This window comes from Cyclopterus lumpus, chromosome 12 (assembly GCF_009769545.1).
Source record: "Cyclopterus lumpus isolate fCycLum1 chromosome 12, fCycLum1.pri, whole genome shotgun sequence".
NCBI classification, from domain to species: domain Eukaryota; kingdom Metazoa; phylum Chordata; class Actinopteri; order Perciformes; family Cyclopteridae; genus Cyclopterus; species Cyclopterus lumpus.
This window is the reverse complement of record NC_046977.1, coordinates 3,377,371-3,403,430: the sequence shown is the minus strand read 5'-3', so window position 1 is coordinate 3,403,430 and position 26,060 is coordinate 3,377,371. Positions and strand designations below refer to the sequence as shown.

Below are 26,060 nucleotides of genomic sequence, written 5' to 3'. Positions count from 1 at the left end.
ATTTCTAACGTTTTGCATCTGGTTAATTAACACATTTTAAAGCATTTGTAAAATCCTTCCACAGATAAAGTTGTGTTTTTTCGTTTGGGTGCAGCTGTAATGTGGCGACTCGGCCACTCGGGGGCAGCACTGCTGCTTCAGAAGGGGATGAAGAGGAGTTGTTTGTTTTTCAGCTGTTTGTTTACTTTTTTTAAACAGGAAAATAAGTGGAGGGATCTTCATCTCAGAGATGATGAGGAGGAGGAAGGTGGTGCTTTGATGTGTTCGGATGTTTATCGGCTCCGTGAGGTTTATATTTAGAGATCTAAGAATTCTGGACAGCAGATGTGTAGATTCATACGATGACATTTTCATATAAATAAATAAATAACAACATATTCGTCTAAATGCAAACAAATGTTTGAGCCCGATTTTTATTCTCACATTCCTCCGTGTTTTTTAAAACGTCACTGCAGCGCTTGGTGTGTGCGTGCGTCTTTCCCCCGGAGAGAGTGACATCACTGATGGTGAAAGGGTTTCTGGGAACTCCTCGACTCGTTGATGCAGTTCATGTGAAAATCTAGTCTGACGTCAATGAACGGATTTTTTTTTTCTCTGGCTGCAGTTGTAAAACAGTAAGACTCCTCTGGTTGTATAGAAGTCTATGCTTCATGTGTTAAAGCTGCATTCTCTCTACTGACCACCAGGGGGCGACTCCTCTGGTTGTATAGAAGTCTATATAAATGACTCTACTTCTCTTGATGTATTCCCTCAGTAAACATTGTAAACATTAGTTTTTGGTCTCAATCTCTAGTTTCAAGTCTTCTTCAATACAGCGTGATGTTCATTTAGTAAATTATGTTCATTTAGAGTCAAACAGACCATAAAGCAGGGGATGCTTTAGGGCGGGGCTACAAGGTGATTGACAGGCGACACCAGAGATGTTTACGACGTTTCTACGTCACTCCTCCTCAGTCCAGATACGTCCACTTCCAAGATGGAGACGGCCGAAATGCTTCAAAGACAGTCGTCCGTGACGACGGTCCCTTTAAGAACTTAAAGCTGTGGTTTCTACTGAACTCACCATCTTGTTTGTTTCAGTTTGAAATCAAAGTCATTGTGTTATTAATGAGCCTCTTCTACTGTAAATAAGAATGTAGGCTGGGGGGGGGTCGGCCTCCTGGAGGTCCCCCCCCCCACTGGTCTCTCTCATTGAGGCAAACTGCAGCCAGACAGCTGCTCGCTGCCAGCTCGGTGAGGCTGATTGCACAAGTGTGTGTGTGTGTGTGTGTGTGTGTGTGTGTGTGTGTGCCTCCATAAGAAAAGCACAGAGGCTTCATTCACTGAAGTCTCCTGGATCCAATTTAAGAGGCGCTGAGTGGAGGTCCGTCTTTGTGTTGACTGGGTTGCTCAACATCCACTCGTATCTCGGATGCTTTTGGGACGAGAAAACCTTCCTCCAACGATCGTGATCCCCGGAGGTTGAACCAGACCGACGTCATCGATCCTCCTGACTTTCCATTCGCCGTGAGGTCGACATTCGTGTCACCAAAAACCTCCAGAAGCCTCGGCGTTGGTTATCGCTAGTTAGCGTTAGCACGTTGCCGCCTCGTGCAGGCTCTTCCTCTTCAGGTGACCTCCTCTTCCTCTTCCAGCTTTCGATGGTCCAGGTTTTTTTTCCCCGTAAACGTCGACCTCGACCGAACTCGCCATCCGTCAAAGCAGCTAAAATGATCTTCTGTTCATGAAAGCAGTCGGATTATTAGCAAGAGACAGAAAAAACTCAACAAAGGAAGCGCTGTTTTTTTCTTTGTCTCCTTCCAGTTTATTTACAGCTGGAACAAAAAATGACTTTAATTTTCTAAACAATAAAGCTTCAGCTCATCGGGGTCCCTTTCACAGTAAATACCCGTAATCCCATCCAGGCCCCTCTTCGCCCCCCTGACTCCAGATCTGTCATCCCTAATGAACTTCACTGCATTTAACTGGTTAGCTGTACCCCCTCCAACCCGCTGCATGGCGCTGTAATAGAAACCCGATTGGCCCCCATCACTCGCTAAAGTTGACTTCTGAAAAGCATAAAATAAACGAGTTTATTAGAAACCAAAAAAAAAACTGTTGAAACAGCAAAGAGACGTTAAGTCTGTTAGATCTCCATTAAAACATCACTGTTCCTTCATCATCATCATCATCATCATCATCATCACACTGTAGTTTATTCTGATTCACTCACACACACAAATACCCAAATTCATCCGCTGCTGAAAATAGTCCCAACAAAGACGGTTTCCTTCTGTTTGTTAGATTAAAAACTGATCAGCTGTTTTATAGGAATGCGTTTGAGAGACATTATCACTTACAACTAAAATATTATGCAGCAGAAAGATAATAGTGAGAGAAAAAAATCTGAGATTAAAGTTGTTAATGTATATTAACTATTATAATGTAAATAGATTTAAGTCGCAAGTTTTTCACTAAATTGACGAATTTGTCGTCGCCATCTTGTTTTTTGCAACCAGTGAACAGGAAGTCTCTGGTGTCGACCTGTCAATCACATTGTAGCCCCGCCCCTAAAGCATCCCCTGCTTTATAGTTTATGATGTTTGACTCTAAATTAACAATTTACTAAATGAACATCACGCTGTATTGAAGAAGACTTGAAACTAGAGATTGAGACCAAAAACTAATGTTTACAATGTTTACTGAGGGAATACATCAAGAGAAGTAGAGTCATTTATATAGACTTCTATACAACCAGAGGAGTCGCCCCCTGGTGGTCAGGAGAGAGAATGCAGCTTTAACACATGAAGCATAGACTTCTATACAACCAGAGGAGTCGTCCCCTGGTGGTCAGGAGAGAGAATGCAGCTTTAACACATGAAGCATAGACTTCTATACAACCAGAGGAGTCGCCCCCTGGTGGTCAGGAGAGGGAATGCAGCTTTAACACATGAAGCAGAGACTTCTATACAACCAGAGGAGTCGCCCCCTGGTGGTCAGGAGAGAGAATGCAGCTTTAACACATGAAGCATAGACTTCTATACAACCAGAGGAGTCGCCCCCTGGTGGTCAGGAGAAAGAATGCAGCTTTAACACATGAAGCATAGGCTTCTATACAACCAGAGGAGTCGCCCCCTGGTGGTCAGGAGAGAGAATGCAGCTTTAACACATGAAGCATAGACTTTTATACAACCAGAGGAGTCGCCCCCTGGTGGTCAGGAGAAAGAATGCAGCTTTAACACATGAAGCATAGGCTTCTATACAACCAGAGGAGTCGCCCCCTGGTGGTCAGGAGAGAGAATGCAGCTTTAACACATGAAGCATAGACTTCTATACAACCAGAGGAGTCACCCCCTGGTGGTCAGGAGAGAGAATGCAGCTTTAATACATGAAGCATAGACTTCTATACAATGAAAGGACTTGCCAGTGACAGATCCAGGACTACAGTGAGCTGGTCTTTGGGCTGACAGGAAATGCTTGTTACCTAAAGATGGAGCTGGAAGTCATTACACATCCACGTTGGTGCACAAGTGTCTGCTGGAGGCTTCGAGATTCATGCGACACTGAAGACGGGGAGGTAGGAAGGATCCCCGAGCAGCACAGATGAAAGTGAAGAGGTAATGACAGAGAACCTGAAGGCCCCGTGTGGATCCGTTGGGACTCTATTGGAGGTAATAAGCTGGTCGGGGCCCTCGGGCGACGCCAGGAGCCACCAAACATGTTTCTGGTTATCTGACGGGTTCCAGCAGGTTCTAAAGACTCTGGTCCTGCACAGAGGCGGAGTCACAAGGGAATGATCCTCGAGTTTTCTCTCCAGCCTTCTTCTATCGTCTTCCTCAATATTAATAACAGTTTTAGAAAGAAATGTGATCAAAACCCAAAAGCTGAGAGCTGTAAACGTGTTTATTTCTCCGGTAATGATGAACATTTTAACATTGAGCTCTATGGGGACCGGCTCTCTTTTGGGCCCCCAACTGGCCAATTGGGAGAACTGCAGTTTCTGGCTTTTGTTTCTCAACACCAGAGGTTGCTGCTTGTTTAAATATATATATATATATATATATATATATATATATATATATATATATATATATATATATATATATATATATATACTGTTTTTATTTCCATGGTAGAGACAGCCAAAGCCAAAACCTCTGGGCTTCAGTCACTCTCTAACTATTCAGATCAGATCTTTCTCTCGTGTGCCAATCTAAATAAATGACCCGGGTCCTGGCGAGAGTGACGGTTTGTTGACCTTTTCTGTCGCCCGGCCGTCTGAGGCCTGTGAATAAAGTCTTTATTCTGAACAGCTGCCGACTCACAAACAAACGGTACACACAAGGCGTCTCACACCGTCTGGTGGATCCTCTCTGTTCGGTGGACTCGGGAGCCGGTTGGCCCTGAATGGCCGGAGGACTCCAAGGACATCGCGACGGAGAGCTCGAGTTACCACTCGGCGGAGAGCGTGTGCGGCTCCAGGAGACGAGCGCTTCGTTTCACACGCCGCAGTCGGATGGAAAGACGAATTAAAACGTTCCCTCCAACGGCGCGAGGAGGCGGAGCTCATCTCAACAAAAAAAAATATCGAGCAAACTAATAAAAAACAATCCAGAAAAAACAACGGGGGCACAGATGTGTTTACGTAGACGTCTGGAAGCCAGCTCGGCTCACTGATTGAGGCCGGTGGGCAGGACGGAGGAGGTCGGGTCCAAGACCGTCCGTAATTAAACCCAGACTCTGGTCTGTGTGGAGGCTTTGTGAGAAGGAGTTACTGTATGTACATGGACCAACATCAGGACCCATCAATGAAATCACAGAAACATGCACATGCAATGTTCACAAAAGGGTTAATTTACTAAAGGCATAAGCACAACATGTATACATTATCACGTATTAAGTGTATATAAAAAGGTTGCTTCAATCCACATCCTGCAGATGCTTCATCAGGAGTCTTTGTGTTTGAGTAATAGTACAATATCCTCTCTTTTTGCTCTGTGTTTGGTCTCCTCCACCCCCCGAGGGACATATCCATCCCTTTAGCTGCTAAACGCTCCACTTTGTCCACCAGCTGGTTTATAACTGAGTCTGTCTGCTGGTCACGTGACTGTTTGGTGATTTACGACGTCCACCTTTGGCATAAAGGTAAAATATGAGTGTGTTTAGTATCCCGGTTATACATTTTGTATTTAAACGTCATATCCTGGTTTTAGAATCTTTTTAGAAAACCAGTTATTTTTGTGTTGTTTTTTTATTAGTAATGGTACAATATAACTACTTCATATAGTTGATTTACCTCAAATAAATATTTTTGGCTGATTTACAGTATTGTCTTTCTCAATTTAAGTCTATGGGGAAAAGTATTTGGGCTGATGGCGAACCTGGAAGTTGTAATTACACAGTTTGGCCACTATGTCAAATCGAGCAGAGACGATCTCGAAAGGCGGAGTTAAAGCCAGCGTGGATAATTTCTCATTCTAGACATAGTGGCATAAAGTATTAATATTGCTTTTTAAAATATGATAAAACTGGATTATTGAGCAGAAGTTGCTTCTGAACTCGACATAAACTCAATGAAAGATTATTTATTATTTATCTGAGCCTTAAATCACCAGGATAACTTTACAAAGTAGGACGCGGTCGCTAAAGGACTTCCTGTTTATTTAAATTAAATTAAAGAGCTGCATGATGAGAAATACCAAAAGATAAACAGGAAAGAATTACAGGATCCACTCAAACATTTAAGCAAACACAACAACAAAGCACCAGTTCATTACTCAGCCTTTCTTATGTTATTTTAAAAGTTGGTCCAGGAGGAAACCAGTTCTCCCAGTACAGCTTCCACCACTTCGACTTCCACTACATATGTATGATGTCATGTGTGCTGTGTGTGTATACATATATATATATATATACATATATATATATATACATATATATATATATATATTTATTTATTTTAGCATACGTTAGTTACCCTACATATTTTGATTTATGTACACAACATTTAAATAAAGTAATACATGGATTCATTATCATAGATTAAACTACAGTATTTGAAGTCATTAAACCAGCTGCATTGAAGCGATGATGTAAATAGACATCCCATAATATAACCCCATACATTTAAAAATGGGCAGTTGTCTCATTTAACTTGTAATGGAGTATTTTAAACTGTAGTAATTCTACTTTTAGTGAAGTAAAAGCGCCCCCCCCCCCCCCCCCCCCCCCCCCCCCACACCCCCCACCCCCCCACCCCCCCTCCTCCTATTTAACCGGCTCTGTCGATTGATGATGACGTAGGAGCCGCCGTCGCAGGAGCAGCTGTGAGTTGTTCGACATTAACGATTTACTCCTGAAAACAAACCGTCAACAGGTGAAGCTTCAGGTGAGAAACAACTATCTTGTTGTTGTTGTTGTTGTTGTTGCTGCTGCTGTTGTTGTTGTTGTTGTTGGAGGACTGAGTCGTTCTCCTTCTTCGCTTCTCCTAAAACGGGTCGCAGCTTCCGCCTCTTTGTTTACATTCTGTCTGTGACTGGAGGAGAGGAAGTATTAGTACCTTTACTACTGTAACTATCTATATGTACCTTTACTGCAGGAAGTATTAGTACCTTTACTACTGTAACTATCTATATGTACCTTTACTGCAGGAAGTATTAGTACCTTTACTACTGTAACTATCTATATGTACCTTTACTGCAGGAAGTATTAGTACCTTTACTACTGTAACTATCTATATGTACCTTTACTGCAGGAAGTATTAGTACCTTTACTACTGTAACTATCTATATGTACCTTTACTGCAGGAAGTATTAGTACCTTTACTACTGTAACTATCTATATGTACCTTTACTGCAGGAAGTATTAGTACCTTTACTACTGTAACTATCTATATGTACCTTTACTGCAGGAAGTATTAGTACCTTTACTACTGTAACTATCTATATGTACCTTTACTGCAGGAAGTATTAGTACCTTTACTACTGTAACTATATGTACCTTTACTACAGTAAGTATTAGTACCTTTACTACTGTAACTATCTATATGTACCTTTACTGCAGGAAGTATTAGTACCTTTACTACTGTAACTATCTATATGTACCTTTACTGCAGGAAGTATTAGTACCTTTACTACTGTAACTATATGTACCTTTACTGCAGGAAGTATTAGTACATTTACTACTGTAACTATCTATATGTACCTTTACTGCAGGAAGTATTAGTACCTTTACTACTGTAACTATATGTACCTTTACTGCAGGAAGTATTAGTACCTTTACTACTGTAACTATCTATATGTACCTTTACTGCAGGAAGTATTAGTACCTTTACTACTGTAACTATCTATATGTACCTTTACTGCAGGAAGTATTAGTACCTTTACTACTGTAACTATCTATATGTACCTTTACTGCAGGAAGTATTAGTACCTTTACTACTGTAACTATGTACCTTTACTACAGGAAGTATTAGTACCTTTACTACTGTAACTATCTATATGTACCTTTACTGCAGGAAGTATTAGTACCTTTACTACTGTAAGTATATGTACCTTTACTGCAGTAAAGGTACATATACTTACAGTAGTAAAGGTACTACTACTTACTGCAGTAACGGGACTAATACTTCAGTAAAGGTACAAATACGTACTGCAGTGAAGGTACTAATGAGAGGCTGTGCATTAGTACATCAGTACTGTACTCCTAACGAGAGGCTGTGTATTAGTACATCAGTACTGTACTCCTAACGAGAGGCTGTGTATTAGTACATCAGTACTGTACTCCTAATTAGAGGCTGTGTATTAGTACATCAGTGCTGTACTCCTAACGAGAGGCTGTGTATTACTACCAGACCGGTGCTTAACAATTACATAACCCGTGTTTACTATACTGTAGTAAGTATAAGTACATCATAATATAAAGTACTTTATACTACAGGACTTGATGCATTCAGAGTGAAACTGATCTGAAGCCTGTTGCAGTAAAAAGAGGCAAAACAGATGCGTAACAGTCACATGACCTTCTGACATTCGTTTAATAAATATGAAACAGATCTAGTTTATTAAACTGCTCTGCAGGAAATATAAACTGTTAAAGATTATCAATAATGTGCAAAATCCACAATAAATACTTTTAAAACTTCTGCATTGTTTAATTGATTTTTCTTTTTTATTACTTGCATGTTATTTCCTTTTTACTCATATGCAGACCGGCCAAACCAACAACAACGTCCTCTGTTTGTTCGTCGTCTGCAGAGATGAACGCATCGGTGCGCGCGGTGCGCGTCTCGTCGGAGCCTGACTCCTCCTACTTCCTGCGGGTGGACTGGAGTGGGCGGGGCTTAGTCTCAGGCTTTCAGCTGCTGCTGACTGACGGACAGAACGCTTGGAGAGGAGACGGTAAACCTCACCGAGTTCGACCTCACAACTCTCACATTTTATCGTCCGTCCTGGCAGATTTACGCCCACCTGATACCTGAACAGCTTCACCTGTTGGACAACACACACACACACACACACACACACTTCTCACCTCACCTGTAAACCTTTAGGAGCGTTGTTGACCCCACGGCTTCAATCACTGAAGAGTTATTAGTTTCTCCTCCAGCAGTCTGAATCCTCTCGGGTGTCTTTCTATTGTTCTGGTCACTGGACGCACGTATCAATATCATTTAATCGGTATCAATACTCATCAGTACTCTCCTTGTTACTCCTCCTACATTGAATCCATTTATTTCCCACTCTTCTCTTCAAAGCTCCAGAACTCCTTCAGATCTGTTGCACACGTTTTAGATTTGCATGTTGTGCCTCTTCATTTCTGTTCATTTATTTACAGTTTGGAGCATTCAGTGACGTCTAGCATTGAGGTGGCGCGTTGTCGTGCCAACGTCTCTCTCTCTCTCTCTCTCTCTCTCTCTCTCTCTCTCTCTCTCTCTCTCCCAGTGAGCGAGGCGAAGGTGTGCGAGGAGGCGGAGGAGCTGGAGATGCAGACCGAGCGTTACGTCCTGGACCTCCAGCAGGCGCTGACGGAGGCCGAGAGCTCCTACAGCTTCACCCTGACGCCGCCTCCAGCCGGCCGCCACCCCACCGTCACCATGGCGTACGAGAAGGTCCAGAAGGACATCTCGGTGAGTGACACACGCACACGCATACACATACATGCGCGCACATAGACTTCAAACTATATATATATATATATATATATATATATATATATATATATATATATATATATATATATATCTCTATCTCATTGGAGCAGCTCTGGTTGTCGTGAACCAATGAGAAGCTCTGGTTGTCGTGAACCAATGAGAAGCTCTGGTTGTCGTGAACCAATGAGAAGCTCTGGTAGTCGTGAACCAATGAGAAGCTCTGGTAGTCGTGAACCAATGAGAAGCAGCTCTGGTTGTAATGAACCAATGAGAAGCTCTGGTTGTCGTGAACCAATGAGAAGCTCTGGTTGTCGTGAACCAATGAGAAGAAGCTCTGGTTGTAATGAACCAATGAGAAGAAGCTCTGGTTGTAATGAACCAATGAGAAGCTCTGGTTGTCATGAACCAATGAGAAGAAGCTCTGGTTGTCGTGAACCAATGAGAAGCTCTGGTTGTCGTGAACCAATGAGAAGCTCTGGTTGTCATGAACCAATGAGAAGCTCTGGTAGCCGTGAACCAATGAGAAGCTCTGGTTGTCGTGAACCAATGAGAAGAAGCTCTGGTTGTCGTGAACCAATGAGAAGCTCTGGTTGTCGTGAACCAATGAGAAGAAGCTCTGGTTGTCGTGAACCAATGAGAAGCTCTGGTTGTCGTGAACCAATGAGAAGAAGCTCTGGTTGTCGTGAACCAATGAGAAGCTCTGGTTGTCGTGAACCAATGAGAAGCTCTAGTGTCGTGAACCAATGAGAAGCTCTGGTAGTCGTGAACCAATGAGAAGCTCTGGTAGTCGTGAACCAATGAGAAGCTCTGGTTGTCGTGAACCAATGAGAAGCTCTGGTTGTCATGAACCAATGAGAAGCTCTGGTTGTCATGAACCAATGAGAAGCTCTGGTTGTCATGAACCAATGAGAAGCTCTGGTTCTGAGCTCCACATTCTGCTCCATCCTTCATAAATCTTTTAGTTAACTTCTCTCTTCAAATAAATCCTCAATTTTAAACCGTCCCGATTATTCCGATTTGATTTTGAGAGGTTCATAACTGGAAGTAAAGAACAGTCGTTGCATGTTTCTTACAGAGCAACATGATTATTGATTTTGACTCAGCTGATCAATATTGATCCAGTATTGCCTCTCTTGTTGCTCTGTGTTTGGTCTCCACCTCTTTAGCAGCTAAATGCTCCACTTTAATGCCAAAGCAAGTATTGTTAGTGATCATCAAAGAAGCCTGAATTATGTTTGTTTACATATTTTTGGTAGTATTTTATATATGCGGTATTGAATGTGTGTATTAAGAGAAATGCTGCATTTTTATTTATTTATTTATTTATTTAGAAAAAGCTTCTATGGTTTGTCGATTTTAACAGAATGGAAGAAAAAGGATCATCACCTGTTTTGATAATCTGGTGACGTCTCGGCAACGTGAACCTCGTTGCCATGGCAGCGGTTATGACCCAATGGAAATGTGAAGTCTGAAAAAGGAAATGACTCAAAGCTTCTGTTTTTTTAAAAAAAAAGTTGGGATTTGTGCCGGGAAGATGAAGATGATGATGAAGATGCCTCTCTTGCGCAACACTGACAACAACAAAAAAGTTGTCATAATGAGAGGCTTCGCTCTAATGCCGGTCGTTCCCTTCTAATCGCAGCTCCTGTTAACAACACACACACACACACACACACACACACAGGTTTGAATCCGCTGACCTCAACATATTTAAATGTTTATTATCACCACTGATTAATTAATAATTAAGTCTTAATCTGATCTCAGAAACACATTAATGTGTTTTTCTTTCTCCTGGAAAACTAAACCGGTTTGGGGGGCAATAAGAAGACGTTCAGAGGACTTTGGATAAGAATCAATACTTTCTATCTCACATTCGATGTGTGGGGGGGAAAGAGGGCTGCCGTCGCCGTGGTAACACGTGGGATCTGTTTATATAAAGCCTAGAAGAATAAAAAAACATTTGTGGAAACTATGACTCAAAACTTTCATTTTCAGAAAATGAAAACAGATTTTTTTTTTTTTTTAATGCGTCGACTTTTCTTGGGAAGAAAAGCATTCGGGGGGGCTTCCGTTATTAAGACTTTAAAAGCTAATAAAATAAATGATGAGGCACCAAAGTGGACATAGTGACGTCTCTCGTTGGTTTGAGGACGTTTCGAAGCCTCGAGTTCAGCGTTTTGTTCGTCGCCATCTTGGTTCTTTGCAACTAGTAAACAGGAAGTGACCGTATCGGGACTGAGGAGGAGCGACGTAGAGACGCAGTATACCTGTCAATCACCGTGTAGCCCCGCCCCCTAAAGCATCCCCTGCTTTTTGGTCTGTTTGACTCTAAATTACCATAATTTACTAAATGAACTGGAGGAGTCAGTTCTTCCCATTATAAGACTACCCGCTCTAAGGTCGTCCCAGAGCCGGCAGAGGCGGTGAGAGAGTTACTGATCCACAGTCTGCAGAGGGGGAACTCGCTGGAGAACCGCAATGAAAAACTGGAGGAGGAGAACCAAAGACTGAGACGAGAACAGCAACGCATCACTGCAGAGTAAACACAGAACAACCAGAACATGTAAACATAGAAAAAAACATAACATATAAACATAGAACAAGACTATATAAACACACGGAACTACCAGAACATATAGAACAACCAGAACATGTAAACATAAAACAACCAGAACATGTAAACATAGAACAACCAGAACATGTAAACATAGAAAAAAACAGAACATATAAACATAGAACAAGACTATATAAACACACGGAACTACCAGAACATATAAACACAGAACACATAGAACAACCAGAATATGTAAACATAAAACAACCAGAACATAAACACAGAATAACCAGAACATATAAACATAGAATAACCAGAACATGTAAACATAAAACAACCAGAACATAAACACAAAACAACCAGAACATATAAATGAACGTCACGCTGTATTGAAGAAGACTTAAAACTAGAGATTGAGACCATAAACCCATGTTTAAAGGTTTCTTTTAAAAATGAATTGAGGTGGTTCACTCGTCGGCTAATTAAGGCTGCGGCTCGGTGGTAGAGCGGGTAGTCTTATAATGGGAAGAACTGACTCCTCCAGTTCACGTTGACCCTAAACTCCTCCCGTTGTCTTAAGTCTGAAATGCAGGGTTCAAAGTCTTCCCCAGAAACCTGCAGGTTTATTCACGCTGTCGGCGTTAAATCAGAGTGAATCGGTGAGTCCGTGGCGTCTCCATGACAACGTGGGAGAGCCGCTTGCCCACGTCAACACGGGGCCCGGCCAGCCGACCGGTCACGTGACGCAAAAAGAGCGTAATGCTGACTGAGCGCTCTCCATCGCAGCTCAGAGGAGGTGTTTTGGTTTTTTTTTTCTTCCATTTCCAGCAGCAGGTTCTTCTAGTTATTTACTCAACGTTTCTAAGAAGCGGTGAAGTAATAGCTGGCAAATATACGGTAGTAAATAATCGAGACGAGAGGGCGAGAGGGAGCACGTGGGGGTGAAATGAGACTCATTATGACATTTCCTCTGCATAAATCTCATCAAATGGCTGAAATAGAACATTTTTAAAATCAACAATCTCGCCAATTAATGCCTAAAAATAATGTGACCGGTTCGTGTCTTTTATTCCACGCCCTCGAAGGTTTGTGGAACTTTTCCTGTTCAAGTCAAATTCGTGTCTTTGTATTCGGGATCTCGGTCACTTTTGTCTTCAAATTATTTAAATAATTTTACCATCATTTGTGACTGTTGATTAAACTTGTGTCGTACTTTAAATAAAAAAAAATCTATTTGAACTCTTAAGCAAGTGTTGTAGACTATATTTCGAAGGTTTCTCGGCATAATCTGGGTTTTAACACTTCTGGTGGACCGGTCAAACGGCGGGACTTTCACCCAGGTGACCACAGTTATTATGGGATGCGACGTCCACAACGCTTGGTGTTTATTTACAGAAGTCAAGCAACGTTGTTACATTGAGTTATTATTTAAACCAAACCATTAACTTTGTTTTACCCCAAGTATCCTATCAACGTCTTCTGCAACAGTGATACGAGGCTTACTTCAGGAGAAGTTACCGTGACCTCCGGTTTTTAATCTTCCTCTTCCTCGTCCTCCTCCATGTTATTGTCCTCTTCCTCTTCCTCGTCCTCCTCCATGTTATCGACCTCTTCCTCTTCCTCGTCCTCCTCCATGTTATCGTCCTCTTCCTCTTCCTCGTCCTCCTCCATGTTATCGTCCTCTTCCTTTTCCTCCTCCATGTTATCGTCCTCTTCCTCTTCCTCCTCCAGTTCAGGTTGGGTTCTGCTCTGCTGAAGGTCGTCCCAGAGCCGGCAGAGGCGGTGAGAGAGTTACTGATCCACAGTCTGCAGAGGGGGAACTCGCTGGAGAACCGCAATGAAAAACTGGAGGAGGAGAACCAAAGACTGAGACGAGAACAGCAACGCATCACTGCAGAGTAAACACAGAACAACCAGAACATGTAAACATAGAACAAGACTATATAAACACACGGAACTACCAGAACATATAAACACAGAACACATAAACATAGAACAACCAGAACATGTAAACATAAAACAACCAGAACATAAACACAGAACAACCAGAACATATAAACACATAAACATACAGTGCATCCGGAAAGTATTCACAGTGAAAACTGTTTTTTGCAAATTTATTAAAAATAAAGAACGAAAACATAACATGTACATAAGTATTCGCAGCCTTTGCTCAATACTTTGTTGAAGCACCTTTGGCAGCAATTACAGCCTCAAGTCTTCTTGGGTATGATTCCACAAGCTCGGCACACCTATTTCTGGGCAGGTTCTCCCATTCTTCTTTGCAGAACCTCTCAAGTTCCATCAGGTTGGATGGGGAGCGTCGGTGCACAGCCAGAGATGTTCAATGGGGTTCAAGTCCGGGCTCTGGCTGGGCCACTCCAGGACATTCACAGAGTCCTTTGTTATCTTCGGGTCGTTGTCCTGTTGGAAGATGACCCGTCGCCCCAGTCTGAGGTCCAGAGCGCTCTGGAGCATGTTTTCATCCAGGATGTCTCTGTACATTGCTGCATTCATCTTTCCCTCAATCCTGACTAGTCTCCCAGTTCCTCCTGCTGAAGAACATCCCCACAGCATGATGCTGCCACCACCACGCTTCACTGTAGGGATGGTATTGGCCAGGTGAGGAGCAGTGCCTGGTTTCCTCCAGACATGACGATTGGCATTCAGGCCAAAGAGTTCAATCTTTGTTTCATCAGACCAAAGAATTTTGTTTCTCATGGTCTGAGAGTCCTTCAGGTGCCTTTTTACTGAGGAGTGGCTTCCGTCTGGCCACTCTACCAAACAGGCCTGATTTGTGGAGTGCTGCAGAGATGGTTGTCCTTCTGGAAGGTTCTCCTCTCTTCATAGAACACTGGAGCTCTGTCAGAGTGACCATCGGGTTCCTGGTCACCTCCCTGACTAAGGCCCTTCTCCCCCGATCGCTCAGTCTGGCTGGGCGTCCAACTCTAGGAAGAGTCCTGGTGGTTCCAAACTTCTTCCATTTCCAGATGATGGAGGCCACTGTGCTCATTGGGACTTTCAATGCTGCAGACATTGTTCTGTACCCTTCGCCAGATCTGTGCCTCGATACAATTCTGTCTCGGAGGTCTACAGATAATTCCTTGGACTTCATGGCTTGGTTTATGCTTTGATATGCTGTGGTACCTTATACATACAGGTGTGTGCCTTTCTAAATCATGTCCAATCAACTGAATTTAGCACAAGTGGACTCCAATGAAGTTGTAGAACATCTCAAGGATGATCAGTGGAAACAGGATGCACATGAGCTACATGTTGAGCGTCATGGCAAAGGCTGTGAATACTTATGTACATGTTATGTTTTCGTTCTTTATTTTTAATAGATTTGCAAAAATTTGCAAAAAACGGTTTTCACTTTGTCATTATGGGTCGTTGTGTGTAGAATGTTGAGGAAAATAATGAATTTAATCCATTTTGGATTAAGGCTGTAACATAACAAAATGTGGAACAAGTGAAGCGCTGTGAATACTTTCCGGATGCACTGTAGAACAACCAGAACATATAAACACAGAACAACCAGAACATATAAACACAGAACAACCAGAACATATAAACACAGAACAACCAGAACATAAACACAGAACAACCAGAACATATAAACACAGAACAACCAGAACATATAAACACAGAACACATAAACATAGAACACAACCAGAACACTTATTGTATCTCAACATACAAAAGAACAAGTCAGTTTTACTTCCAGTACTTTGTGTTTTGGTTCTTGGTTCCACGGACGGGGACTATGTTCAGAGTTAAATGATCCTGGTTGTGTATGTCGGTGTCTCTTTACATTAAAGGTTGAAGCGTTATGCTCGAGGTAAAGAATCCCTGGAGGTGGAGCTGTACTCTCGCTTTGTTTTGGTCCTGAATGAGAAGAAAGCAAAGATCCGCAGCCTCCAGGAAACGGTGACTCACCTGCAGGAAACCAGGTAACCTTCAGCCTCCTAGACCTCCGTAACACCTGTTCATGCTCAACTATTGGTTCTTTCAGTGCTGGAACATCAACCCACCTTCAACTGCTTTTACGTCTTTCTCTTCAACACGTCAACTGCTTTTATCTCTTTCTCGTCAACACTTCAACTACTTTTATCTTTTTCACTTCAACTACTTTTATCTCTATTTATTAAACAATTTAACTGTTTTTATCTTTTTCACTTCAACTACTTTTATCTCTATTTATTAAACAATTTAACTGTTTTTATCTTTTTCACTTCAACTACTTTTATCTCTATTTATTAAACAATTTAACTGCTTTTATCTCTTTCACTTCAACTACTTTTATCTCTATTTATTAAACAATTTAACTGTTTTTATCTTTTTCACTTCAACTACTTTTATCTCTATTTATTAAACAATTTAACTGCTTTTATCTCTTTCACTTCAACTACTTTTATCTCTATTTATTAAACAATTTAACTGCTTTTATCTCTTTCACATCAACTACTTTTATCTCTATTTATTAAACAATTTAACTGCTTTTATCTCTTTCTCGTCAACACTTCAACTGCTTTTATCTCTTTCACTTCAACTACTTTTATCTCTATTTATTAAACAATTTAACTGTTTTTATCTTTTTCACTTCAACTACTTTTATCTCTATTTATTAAACAATTTAACTGCTTTTATCTCTTTCACTTCAACTACTTTTATCTCTATTTATTAAACAATTTAACTGCTTTTATCTCTTTCTCGTCAACACTTCAACTGCTTTTATCTCTATTTATTAAACAATTTAACTGCTTTTATCTCTTTCTCGTCAACACTTCAACTGCTTTTATCTCTATTTATTAAACAATTTAACTGCTTTTATCTCTTTCTCGTCAACACTTCAACTGCTTTTATCTCTATTTATTAAACAATTTAACTGCTTTTATCTCTTTCTCGTCAACACTTCAACTACTTTTATCTCTATTTATTAAACAATTTAACTGCTTTTATCTCTTTCACTTCAACTACTTTTATCTCTATTTATTAAACAATTTAACTGTTTTTATCTTTTTCACTTCAACTGCTTTTATCTCTATTTATTAAACAATTTAACTGCTTTTATCTCTTTCTCGTCAACACTTCAACTGCTTTTATCTCTATTTATTAAACAATTTAACTGTTTTATCTCTTTCTCGTCAACACTTCAACTGCTTTTATCTCTTTCTCGTCAACACTTCAACTGCTTTTATCTCTATTAAACAATTTAACTGCTTTTATCTCTTTCTCGTCAACACTTCAACTGCTTTTATCTCTATTTATTAAACACTTCAACTGCTTTTATCTCTTTCTCGTCAACACTTAATTTGCTTGCACGTCACTCTGTTAAAAACACAGCCTAACTGCAGGTATTATACTAACTAACTTACACTTTAACTGCTTTCAGCACATTAACTAAAACTCGTTGGCGTGTCTAGGCTTCAACTGACTCATCAACTGCTTTCACCCCAGCTGCCTTCAGCCAGCTGCTTTGAGTCAGGGAGGCTCACACCAACACTCACTAACACGTCGCCTTTACTCGGTATTTAACCTTTTGACCGGCGCTTCAACTTCTAGCTTCTCAAGCAACGCCTCAAACGCTTCCACTTCCCCAACAACTTTATGTTGTTTCAAACAAAGAGCAATGAGTCAACTTCAACACGTGGAAACCTTTTCTAGTTGCTCAACAAAGTTGCTCAAGAGTTCCAACGCCGGTTCCTGTGACTCATTTCCTTTTTAAAGTCATGTGACCTTTTGTGAGTTTTATTCATTTCTTTGAGTCTGATGGTGATTTTTAAACTATTATGTGTAATTTAGAGGGAAATTATTCTTTTGTAGTGGTAAAGGAAAGAAAAACAAGGATTCCGTAAAATCTCACCGAGCAGAAGAGGAAGAGGAGGAGGAGGAAGACTATGGAGGGAGTACTGATGAAGAGCCAGAGGAGGAGCAGTCGACTGCGGCCTCCACTTCATCGACTCGGGGTAAGACTTCAAACTCCTCACCTGACCTCCGTTGACCCTTAGATGTGTATCAATAATTAATCGAAGCTAATTGGTATCAATAATTAATTAAACAGGATGATGATTTTTCAGCCTATCGTGCTTGTTTTCTTTAGCATATTTTCTCATTAATTCTCTGACAAAACAACAACATTTATCAGCCAGGAGCTGTAAAAAAACATTATAGACAGATTTTTATCTTTCCGGACGGTCCAGAAAAATCGACACAAACTAAAGCATAAAACTGATATTTCACCAAAAACATTTTATTCTACGCGCCTCGTTTAAAATCTTTCCACAAATAAACCGTTTTACTTTAATCAGATTTGTTTAAAAAACATTACATTCTGGAGCAGGACTTTTTTATTTATTTATTTTGTACATTATATTTATTGCAGTGAAAAACGAGGCCGGGAGAGATTAATATGTGACGGGAGCAACAACAACAAAAAAACGCCCAAAAAACTTCCTTTTGGGTTCGAAAGGGTTAAAAAAAAAAAGCCCCAATTTATTTAAATTACACCTAATGGTTACGGCGTTGTCATGGGAACCGAGAGGAGGGAGGAGGCACCGTGACGTCACCGAGGAGTCGAGCACCGCAGGGTTCTCCGGGGGGGCTGGAGGTCACCCCCCCCACCCCCGTCTGAGGAGGAGTTGTGTTGTCTGGGAGAAGAACCGGAGGAGGGGGGGCTTCAGGACACGAGAGGGTTGTTGTGAAGTTTAACTGGAAGATCCTAAATATTCTGGAAGAGCAAGAGCTCATGAGAGTCATGAGTCATAGAATAAGTATTTATTTAGTTAGTGGTTTATTATGACAAACGGTCGAGTTTGAGTAAATTTTCTCCAGTTAAAAGTGTATCCGTTCCTCACTTTATTGACGAGAAACCCCGTTTGTGTTATAACACAATAAATAAACATTTGACCCCCTTCAGCTGGGGAAATTCTCCTCCGTTTTTTACAGATTAAAATCCTCTCATAAACACAGCTGTAAAACTGAGCTTCTCCACAAAACCACCACTTTAAAAGAGAGAAGTCCTCCGGAGCTTCTTGTAACGAGTAATCATTAAAAAAGAGCCTAGAAAACAACTACTGGATGAAAGAAACCGACCCAGACGCCCCAAATAAGGCTGAAAGATGCATGATGACATTTAATCCATGTTAAATGTCTTCAGAGAGCTGACTCTGATGTAACTTCAGGAATGTTTCCAGTGTGTGATTTTTTTTTTTTTGGGGATCCGAGCCTCTCGTTTAAAGGGCGGGGGGAAAGGTGGTGGAGACGCGAGCGGGTGTCAAACAGTAGAAGAAGAATGGTCCTCCTCAATGTACCTGGAGGTGTTGGTTTAAATCCCTTTTTTTGTTTGTTTTTTCCTTCTCACCTGGTGAAATGAGCCAAATCTCTTCATTTACAACCAGAATGGAAAACGTAAAGCTTCTTCTTCTGTTTCCCTAAAAAGAGTCTCTTCACAGGAAGTAACCGGCTACGTTTACATGCACAAAATATTCAGCTTGTTTTTTCATGGTTTCTGAAGATGAACCTTCTCGCTGACGTGCAGCTGGTCCGGCGGCGACGCCCCCAAATAACTTAAATAACTTTAGTTTAACTGCTCGTGTCCTGAAGGATTTATTCACTCATTTAATCTATTTATCTTGTTCCTATTGTGTACTCTCTGCATTAATTGTGTTCTATAATACTTTTTTTTACACATTATTTAAATTTTTATTGCATGTCTTTATGTTTTTGTGTAAAAGCAACTGTAATGAAACATTTTTCTCCTTTTTTGGGAATTGGTCAAATATTCCTTGTCTTTTTGGCTTGTGTACAAACAACTGAGCTGTAAACAGGAAAGGGATGTAAAACCCTCTACAGACTTTAGAGAGATGTTGAAAGAGCTTGTTTTCATGTAAACAGATTGATCCTAAAACCCGAAGAATATCAACAAAAAGGATGCTGCAGCATCTTACATCCTGTTGGTCACGTTTCCGTCTCGTGTCCTCAGGACGCTCTGCTGCGAGCCCATTGGACGACGGCCTGAAGGACCTCACGGACGTGGCCCCGAGTCGCAAGCGGCGCGTCCGTCACCTCGAGCCCCCCGCGGTCAAAAGGGCGTCGACGCCGAGCGTCCAGAGGAGGAGGTACGAGATGCCGCCGCCGTGCTTGTTGCGACACCTCCCACGAGAACTAAAACACGCTTTAAAATCTATTTTAATGCACTTTATTGTTTAAAATGCGCCTCCCTTCTTTACTGAAGAGCAGACGTCTGGTTTATTGTGTTTCCACAGACCCTCGAATGGGAAAAATCAAAACGTCGTAAAAGTTCTCTGTCTGTGTCTTCGTTCTGCAGCAGAACATTCTGGGTTCTAAAGTCCCGACGACTCCTTTTTAACACAAAGCGGGGCGGGGCTAAAAGGTGATTGACAGGTCGACGCCAGAGATGTGTATACGGCGTCTCTACGTCACTCCTCCTCGGTGCAAATATGGTCACTTCCTGTTCACTGGTTGCAACAAAAAACCAAGATGGCGACGGTCAAAACGGCGACCTGGAGGCTTCAAAACGTCCACAAACCAGCGAGAGACGCTCAGTTCTTATTTATCGTGTCTGACAGGAAGCTCACTGCGACTGAGCACAGAAGTGTAGAAGAAGAAGTTTCCACCCCCGTTCGGCCCTAAGGCGACGCCCAGCTGCTCACCTTCAGGGCCTTTTTTTGGTGTTTTTTTATCACATTTACAACATTCCTCTAGGCGGGAATATCAAATTCAGCCTTCAACCCTTTTTCTTTTTATTGGTGCTCGTCCTGCAGCTTTATGATTCCTGCTGCTTCTTCACCTCCTGGGAGGCTTCAGGCGGACCAGCTGGGGACGAGCAGACCAGTTGAAAGACCCTTTTTATTGTGGACCCTCGGCTCCACTAATGAGTGGAAACCACCAGAAGGCTGCGTCGGGGTCCCGCGTGGTCACGTGATCACGGACAGAACTTCTCTCCATGCAGAAGGTTTTTGCTTTAGAGAAATCGTCCCTGAAGTCCACGGACCTCCGTTCGAGACCAGTTTGAATCGTTGTCCCGGCCGGAGAGATCTCACAGATGGACGTGTGGTAAAACCTTGAGAAAATGAAGCGACCCTTTTGACTATCTTGGATATCGGTGAATAACATTGTTCTCAGGTCTTAGGACAAGAAGCCGGGGAGCCAGAGTCAGTCAAAGAAACGACTCTCTCCCTTTTTCTCTCCTTCTCCTTCGTCTCCTCTCCTCCCAAAAGCTTCACAATACCGCTGCTTTCATCCTGTGTCTCACATTTGCCAGCTTCTTTTTTCTTTTTTTTTTTTTGGGATGTGGCCATTTAGAAATGACTCCAAAGACGCATCTCAATCTGACATTGTTTCTAACAGAGCGGGGAGGTTAACCGGGTCCAAGCTCCAGCGAGTGCCAGCGACTGTAAACTGTGCTACATGCAGATGGCTGTAAGTGATGCCGCCGCCACCCCCCCCCCCCCCACCCCCCCATCCCCCCGGCTGCTGTCGGTAGCTGTAGCGGTGAAGCTACTTACAGGAGCTGATGAGCAGCTGGATGTCTAGAAGCCACCTCCCTCTGGGGGGGTTCAGGGTTTACTGTTGGCGGTCCTACACCAAGCTAGTGTTTCTTTTATTCTGTCACTACTCAACCCACTCACCTTCCTCTTGTTGCCTCCATGAGACAAAACAGAGGAAGAGGGATTAAAACGAAGGCCACATGAGCAGAAGTGGGAGTAACTCGCCTTCCAGGGTGAGATGAGAAGATTGGTTGTTTTGTAGCTGGAGTCGGGCGGTGGTTAGCTTAGCTTAGCATAAAGACTGACAGCTAGCCCCGCCCCACAGACGTGGAAGTCATCGCGTGACGTCACGCGTCGGTTCGTGGACTGAAGCCGTCGCCATCTTGGAAAGTAATCTTGAGTTCTTTAACCTCCCGCCGTCAGAAATAAATCTAATAAGATGAAAGGTTCCTTTTATTTATTTTTAATAAAACACTTAACTCGGTCAACGCGTTCTTCATCCGCTGGTTGTCGATGTTGAGACGCTCGGTGCAGTTCAGCGTTCCAACAGTCCGTTTCTGTGAACTATCAAACTTCTCTCAGATAATCACGACGAGGGACTTCGAGAGTTTATGGTCTGCCGTTTGTGACCCCGCTAACACGAGCCAATCAGCACTGAAGGTCTAGAACGTTTGTAGAACATGTGGATGAGTTTACGAACGGTTCTGTGCGTCTTTCGAGGATCACGACAAGAATCTGAGGAGCAAAACATGCTTCTTTTTCTCCAAATGATATATTTTTAACCTGTTTTTTAACGTGAAATACTGAATAAGTTTACTCCAAAAATAAAAGAAACCATCTGAGAAAGAAATGTCACAACAACTTGTGGCTGCGAGCTCAGTACAATATGAAATGACCCTGGATGAGACACGCGGTCATGAGGTCGGCTCCACGGAGACGGGTTTGTGTTGAAGTGGAACGCAGCTGGAGATATTTCCTTCAACCCCGGGGGAGCGAATCTAATAAAATAAACGTGTTTGTTTTCTCTCGCTTTTAAATGTTGGTACGATAGACTGGAACAAATTGATCAAAGTGATCAAAGTGAACATAAAGCTGACAATGTGATCAAAGTGAACACAAAGCTGGTAAATGTGTGTTTATTGGCTCATCGTCGTGACCACATGGTCATTAGCTGTCGCTAGCTAACGTTGTTCCACACTAGCTAACGTCGGTCCACACTCGGCTGATCTTTAGAGACAGAAACTTAACTTTTATCTGTTATTTCCACCAGTTTTTCCTTTTTTTTTTTTTTCTTCTTCCGGTCAGACGGCCTCAGATTTTTTTTAACACTATCTAACAAAACTGCGTTCTCAAAAAAAACATTACGGTCCCAGTTTTAAACACTTGATTCATGTTGTAAAAACAAAAAGGCTCCAAAACTTCACGGTTTGGCTTTTTTTTGTGCAATATTGACTTGTGGTTCACACAGGACATGAACAGCGACCTCCTGGGTAAAGTTTTTGGTTTTCACGGTAATCTGTGAGGAAATACATTTCCCTCGAAACAGATTTGCTAGTTTCGTTGTACGGGAACTTTGAATTTATTGACTTTCTCTAAATCAGCATTTTGTTTCAGTCTGAATAAGGTAGCCAGAAATGTGCTATTGATGAATTTATATTCATCTCCATTGTACCTTTTGGTTTAAGCAGAAGTCTCAGAGACGGATATCTGCAAACTAAACCCGACACTGGACCACGAAAGTTAAATAAAAACAGTTTTTTTTTCTTTCTGTTGTAATTTTGGACCGCTGAACCTTTTAAGTGACAGAACTTTGGGTTTCATTGAGACGCTAATCTCTGAGCCTCTGTTTAGTTTCTTAAATTCCAAACGAGCACAAAACTAGCACATAATTGGTGTCCAATGGCCCGGACCGGCTCTGTGTGGGGGCTGCCCGAGTGCACCTATGCCCGAGCTTAACTCACCTCATGTGTCCAGCTCTCCGGTGGTCCTCGTGGCCCCCCCCCCCCCCCCCCCCCGGGTCTCTTGTTTCTTCTATAACCGGTTCCAGCAGCGGTGTTTGTCGTCCAGTTGGTAACGATTTAAAGGAGCTCGGGGCCTCTACTCGCTCTTCTTTCTCCCATAGGACTTTCGTCTCGTTCGATCCAGCTGATCGTCGTTGCAGCGTGAACAGCCTTCTGACGCAACTTGTGACTTTCAAGCTGGAGTTGCTTCTCCGGATGGTTGGTGGTCTTCAGGGTCGGACTGGGATTTAGGTTCCTCAGTGAGAGAGAGGCTCCATGTTGGACGGTTGAAAACAGAGTGACCAAATTCCAGAGGCGTCATATTTATTGACCTACGCAACATTATTCTTTTGTTAGACTTCTGACCACCAGAGGGCGACTCCTCTGGTTGTATAGAAGTCTATGCTTCATGTGGTAACGCTGCATTCTCTCTCCTGACCACCAGGGGGCGACTCCTTGTTGTATAGAAGTCTATGCTTCATGTGTTAAAGCTGCATTCTCTCTACTGACCACCAGGGGGCGACTCCTCTGGTTGTATAGAATTCTATGCTTCATGTGGTAAAGCTGCATTCTCTCTCCTGACCACCAGGGGGCGACCCCTCTGGTTGTATAGAAGTATATGCTTCATGTGGTAAAGCTGCATTTTAATGATGGTTAGATCCTTCTAAATCAGCTATAGAACCTCCTAAAGCATCTTTAAACCATCCAAGGATCCCTTATGATCCTTTGAGACACCAAAGGAACCTCAGAACATTCTACAACATTCTGCTAGAACCACCAAAATCAACCCGAGAGCCTCTTAATGGGTCACTAGAATCCTTTTATGGAACCGTAGGACCTCATAAAGAGTCACTATATGAAACATCTTTCTCTCGAATAGAAAGCCAATAAGCACACTTAACAAAATGTCAAACTATTTCTTCCTGACTGATAATTTGAGTCCTTTAGAGCAGCCGCCCCTCGAGGGTAAAGAACTGTAGATCAGTGAGATGGTTCTGGTCCCTTCTTCCCCTCTTTTCTTTGCTACCCTCCGTGATCCTTCCTTCATCCTTCTCTTATGTCTGATGTCTTGTTTCCTGACTCCTAAACATCCCAAGTTGTTCCATTCAAACTAAGGCAGATTATATGAGCTTCTGTAGCACAGAAGGCAGCCACGAATACACTCTCACACACACACACACACACACACTCACACAGGTATAAAAGTTGCCCATGTGTTTCTAGTCTTGTTCCTTATGGGCCACATGATACACTTCCCGTCTCAACAGGAAAACTCTCCTGTAAACCAGCCTCATTAGCCCACTGACCTGTGTGTGTGTGTGTGTGTGTGTGTGTGTGTGTGTGTGTGTGTGTGTTGCACAGGACCGACCCCCTTGCAGGATCCAGTAAGCAGACCCCCCCTCAGCGCTCCTCAGACTTTGCGGCAGGAACTTCAGCAGCAGAGGACCTGTTTGATGACTTTTGACCCTTTTGGACTGGTTCCAGTGGCCTGTACAGAGAGAGCACACTGGTTTTACTGGTCGGTAACAGTGTCATATTTTTATAGTGAGTTTATGAATTGAGGGTGATGGATGGCAGCATAATTTTGATACGGTACTGTTTCTGTAGAAAGATACAGATGGGGGACAAATAAAGGAAACAACCTTACTTTGTTTCTAGATGAATGTGTTAAACCACTTAAAGGAACCATTAACATCTGGAGAACTACCTGAGGATGCTCAAGTAACACTAAAACCACCGAAATCAACCCAAGAACCTCCTAAAGGTTCCCTAGAACTTTCTTAGGATCCCAGATGAGCTCGAGAAACACCTGAATCAACCCTAGGATCAAGGATCACTACCACCTAAATCAACTCTAGACCATCTAAGGACCCTTAATGATCCCTTGAAATGTCAAAGGAACCCCAGACCTCCTAAAGGATCACTAGACCACTTGAGTCAACCCTATAACCTCTTAATGGATCCCTAGAATCCTTATGGAACCTTAGGACCTCAAAGAATCACTTGAAACTTCCCAAATGATCTCTTTTAAACGCCTAAAAGAACCCTAGAACACTCTAGACGATTTCTAGACCCACTTCAAGGAACCAAAAATAATTTCCATCGGCCAACTAGAACCAATAATAGGACACCTAGACCATCCTAAATCATTGCAAGAACCACCCATATAAATCTTAGTACCTCTTAAAGGACGAATTGAATCACCTAAAAGAACCCTTGGACACCAAAGGGGTCATGAGAACCACCTAAAGATCCCAAAGGAATGCTAGATCTACCTAAATAGGAACCTAAGTGAATTCTATAATCATCTGAATTATCCCTTGAACCACCTAAAGAAACCCCAAACCCCTTAAAGGGTTGGTAAAAGCACCTAAAGGAATCGTAGAACAACATTTAGGAGTGCTAGAACCACCTTAAGGAATCGTAGAACAACATTTAGGAAGGCTAGAACCACTGAAGGAATCATGGATCATTTAGGAGGGCTAGAACCACCTTAAGGAATCGTAGAGAACAACATTTACGAGGGCTAGAACACCCTGAAGGAATCATACATCATGTATGAGGCCTAGAACCACCTGAAGGACTCTTTAGAACCTTGAGAGATCTGTTGACATGTGGTGCCACATTGATCCTTAATGTCCTGAGTTCGGTTCCAGTTCCCTTCTGAATCATAATGTATTTTGTATTAGCGTCATTGAGATTTCTACCATTTTTACGAACTTGGTCATTTTAACATTTGATTCAATAAACTGTGTGAACTTTATCTTTTCATGTAAATTACAAGTTTTGTGTTTTTTTTTGTTGTTGTCGTAAACGTAAACCAACATGTCAAAACCCAATTTACAGGTTCCACACAATAA

General features: G+C 42.1%; 1 protein-coding gene across 6 annotated transcripts; it reads left to right on the top strand.

The window, feature by feature from the left end:
- The first annotated feature begins 6,262 nt into the window (after window positions 1-6,262).
- On the top strand, window positions 6,263-25,977 carry xrcc4 (X-ray repair complementing defective repair in Chinese hamster cells 4). Of its 6 annotated transcripts, XR_004610617.1 has the most exons (10): window positions 6,263-6,367; window positions 8,188-8,378; window positions 8,922-9,106; window positions 13,419-13,585; window positions 15,509-15,640; window positions 17,514-17,656; window positions 19,672-19,807; window positions 20,017-20,814; window positions 21,060-21,131; window positions 24,562-24,604. XR_004610617.1 is itself a non-coding variant. In XM_034546852.1 (9 exons), the coding sequence occupies exons 2-9, from the start codon at window positions 8,237-8,239 to the stop codon at window positions 24,662-24,664; spliced, it is 1,080 nt and encodes a 359-aa protein (XP_034402743.1). In that variant the 5' UTR covers window positions 6,263-6,367; window positions 8,188-8,236; the 3' UTR covers window positions 24,665-24,772. The 6 variants fall into 6 exon arrangements, 5 of the variants coding, with proteins under 5 accessions (XP_034402743.1, XP_034402745.1, XP_034402746.1 ...); XM_034546852.1 differs by lacking the exon at window positions 20,017-20,814 and having other exon boundaries at window positions 24,562-24,772; XM_034546853.1 differs by lacking the exon at window positions 20,017-20,814 and having other exon boundaries at window positions 6,267-6,367; window positions 8,235-8,378; window positions 24,562-24,772.
- Window positions 25,978-26,060: the final 83 nt, after the last annotated feature.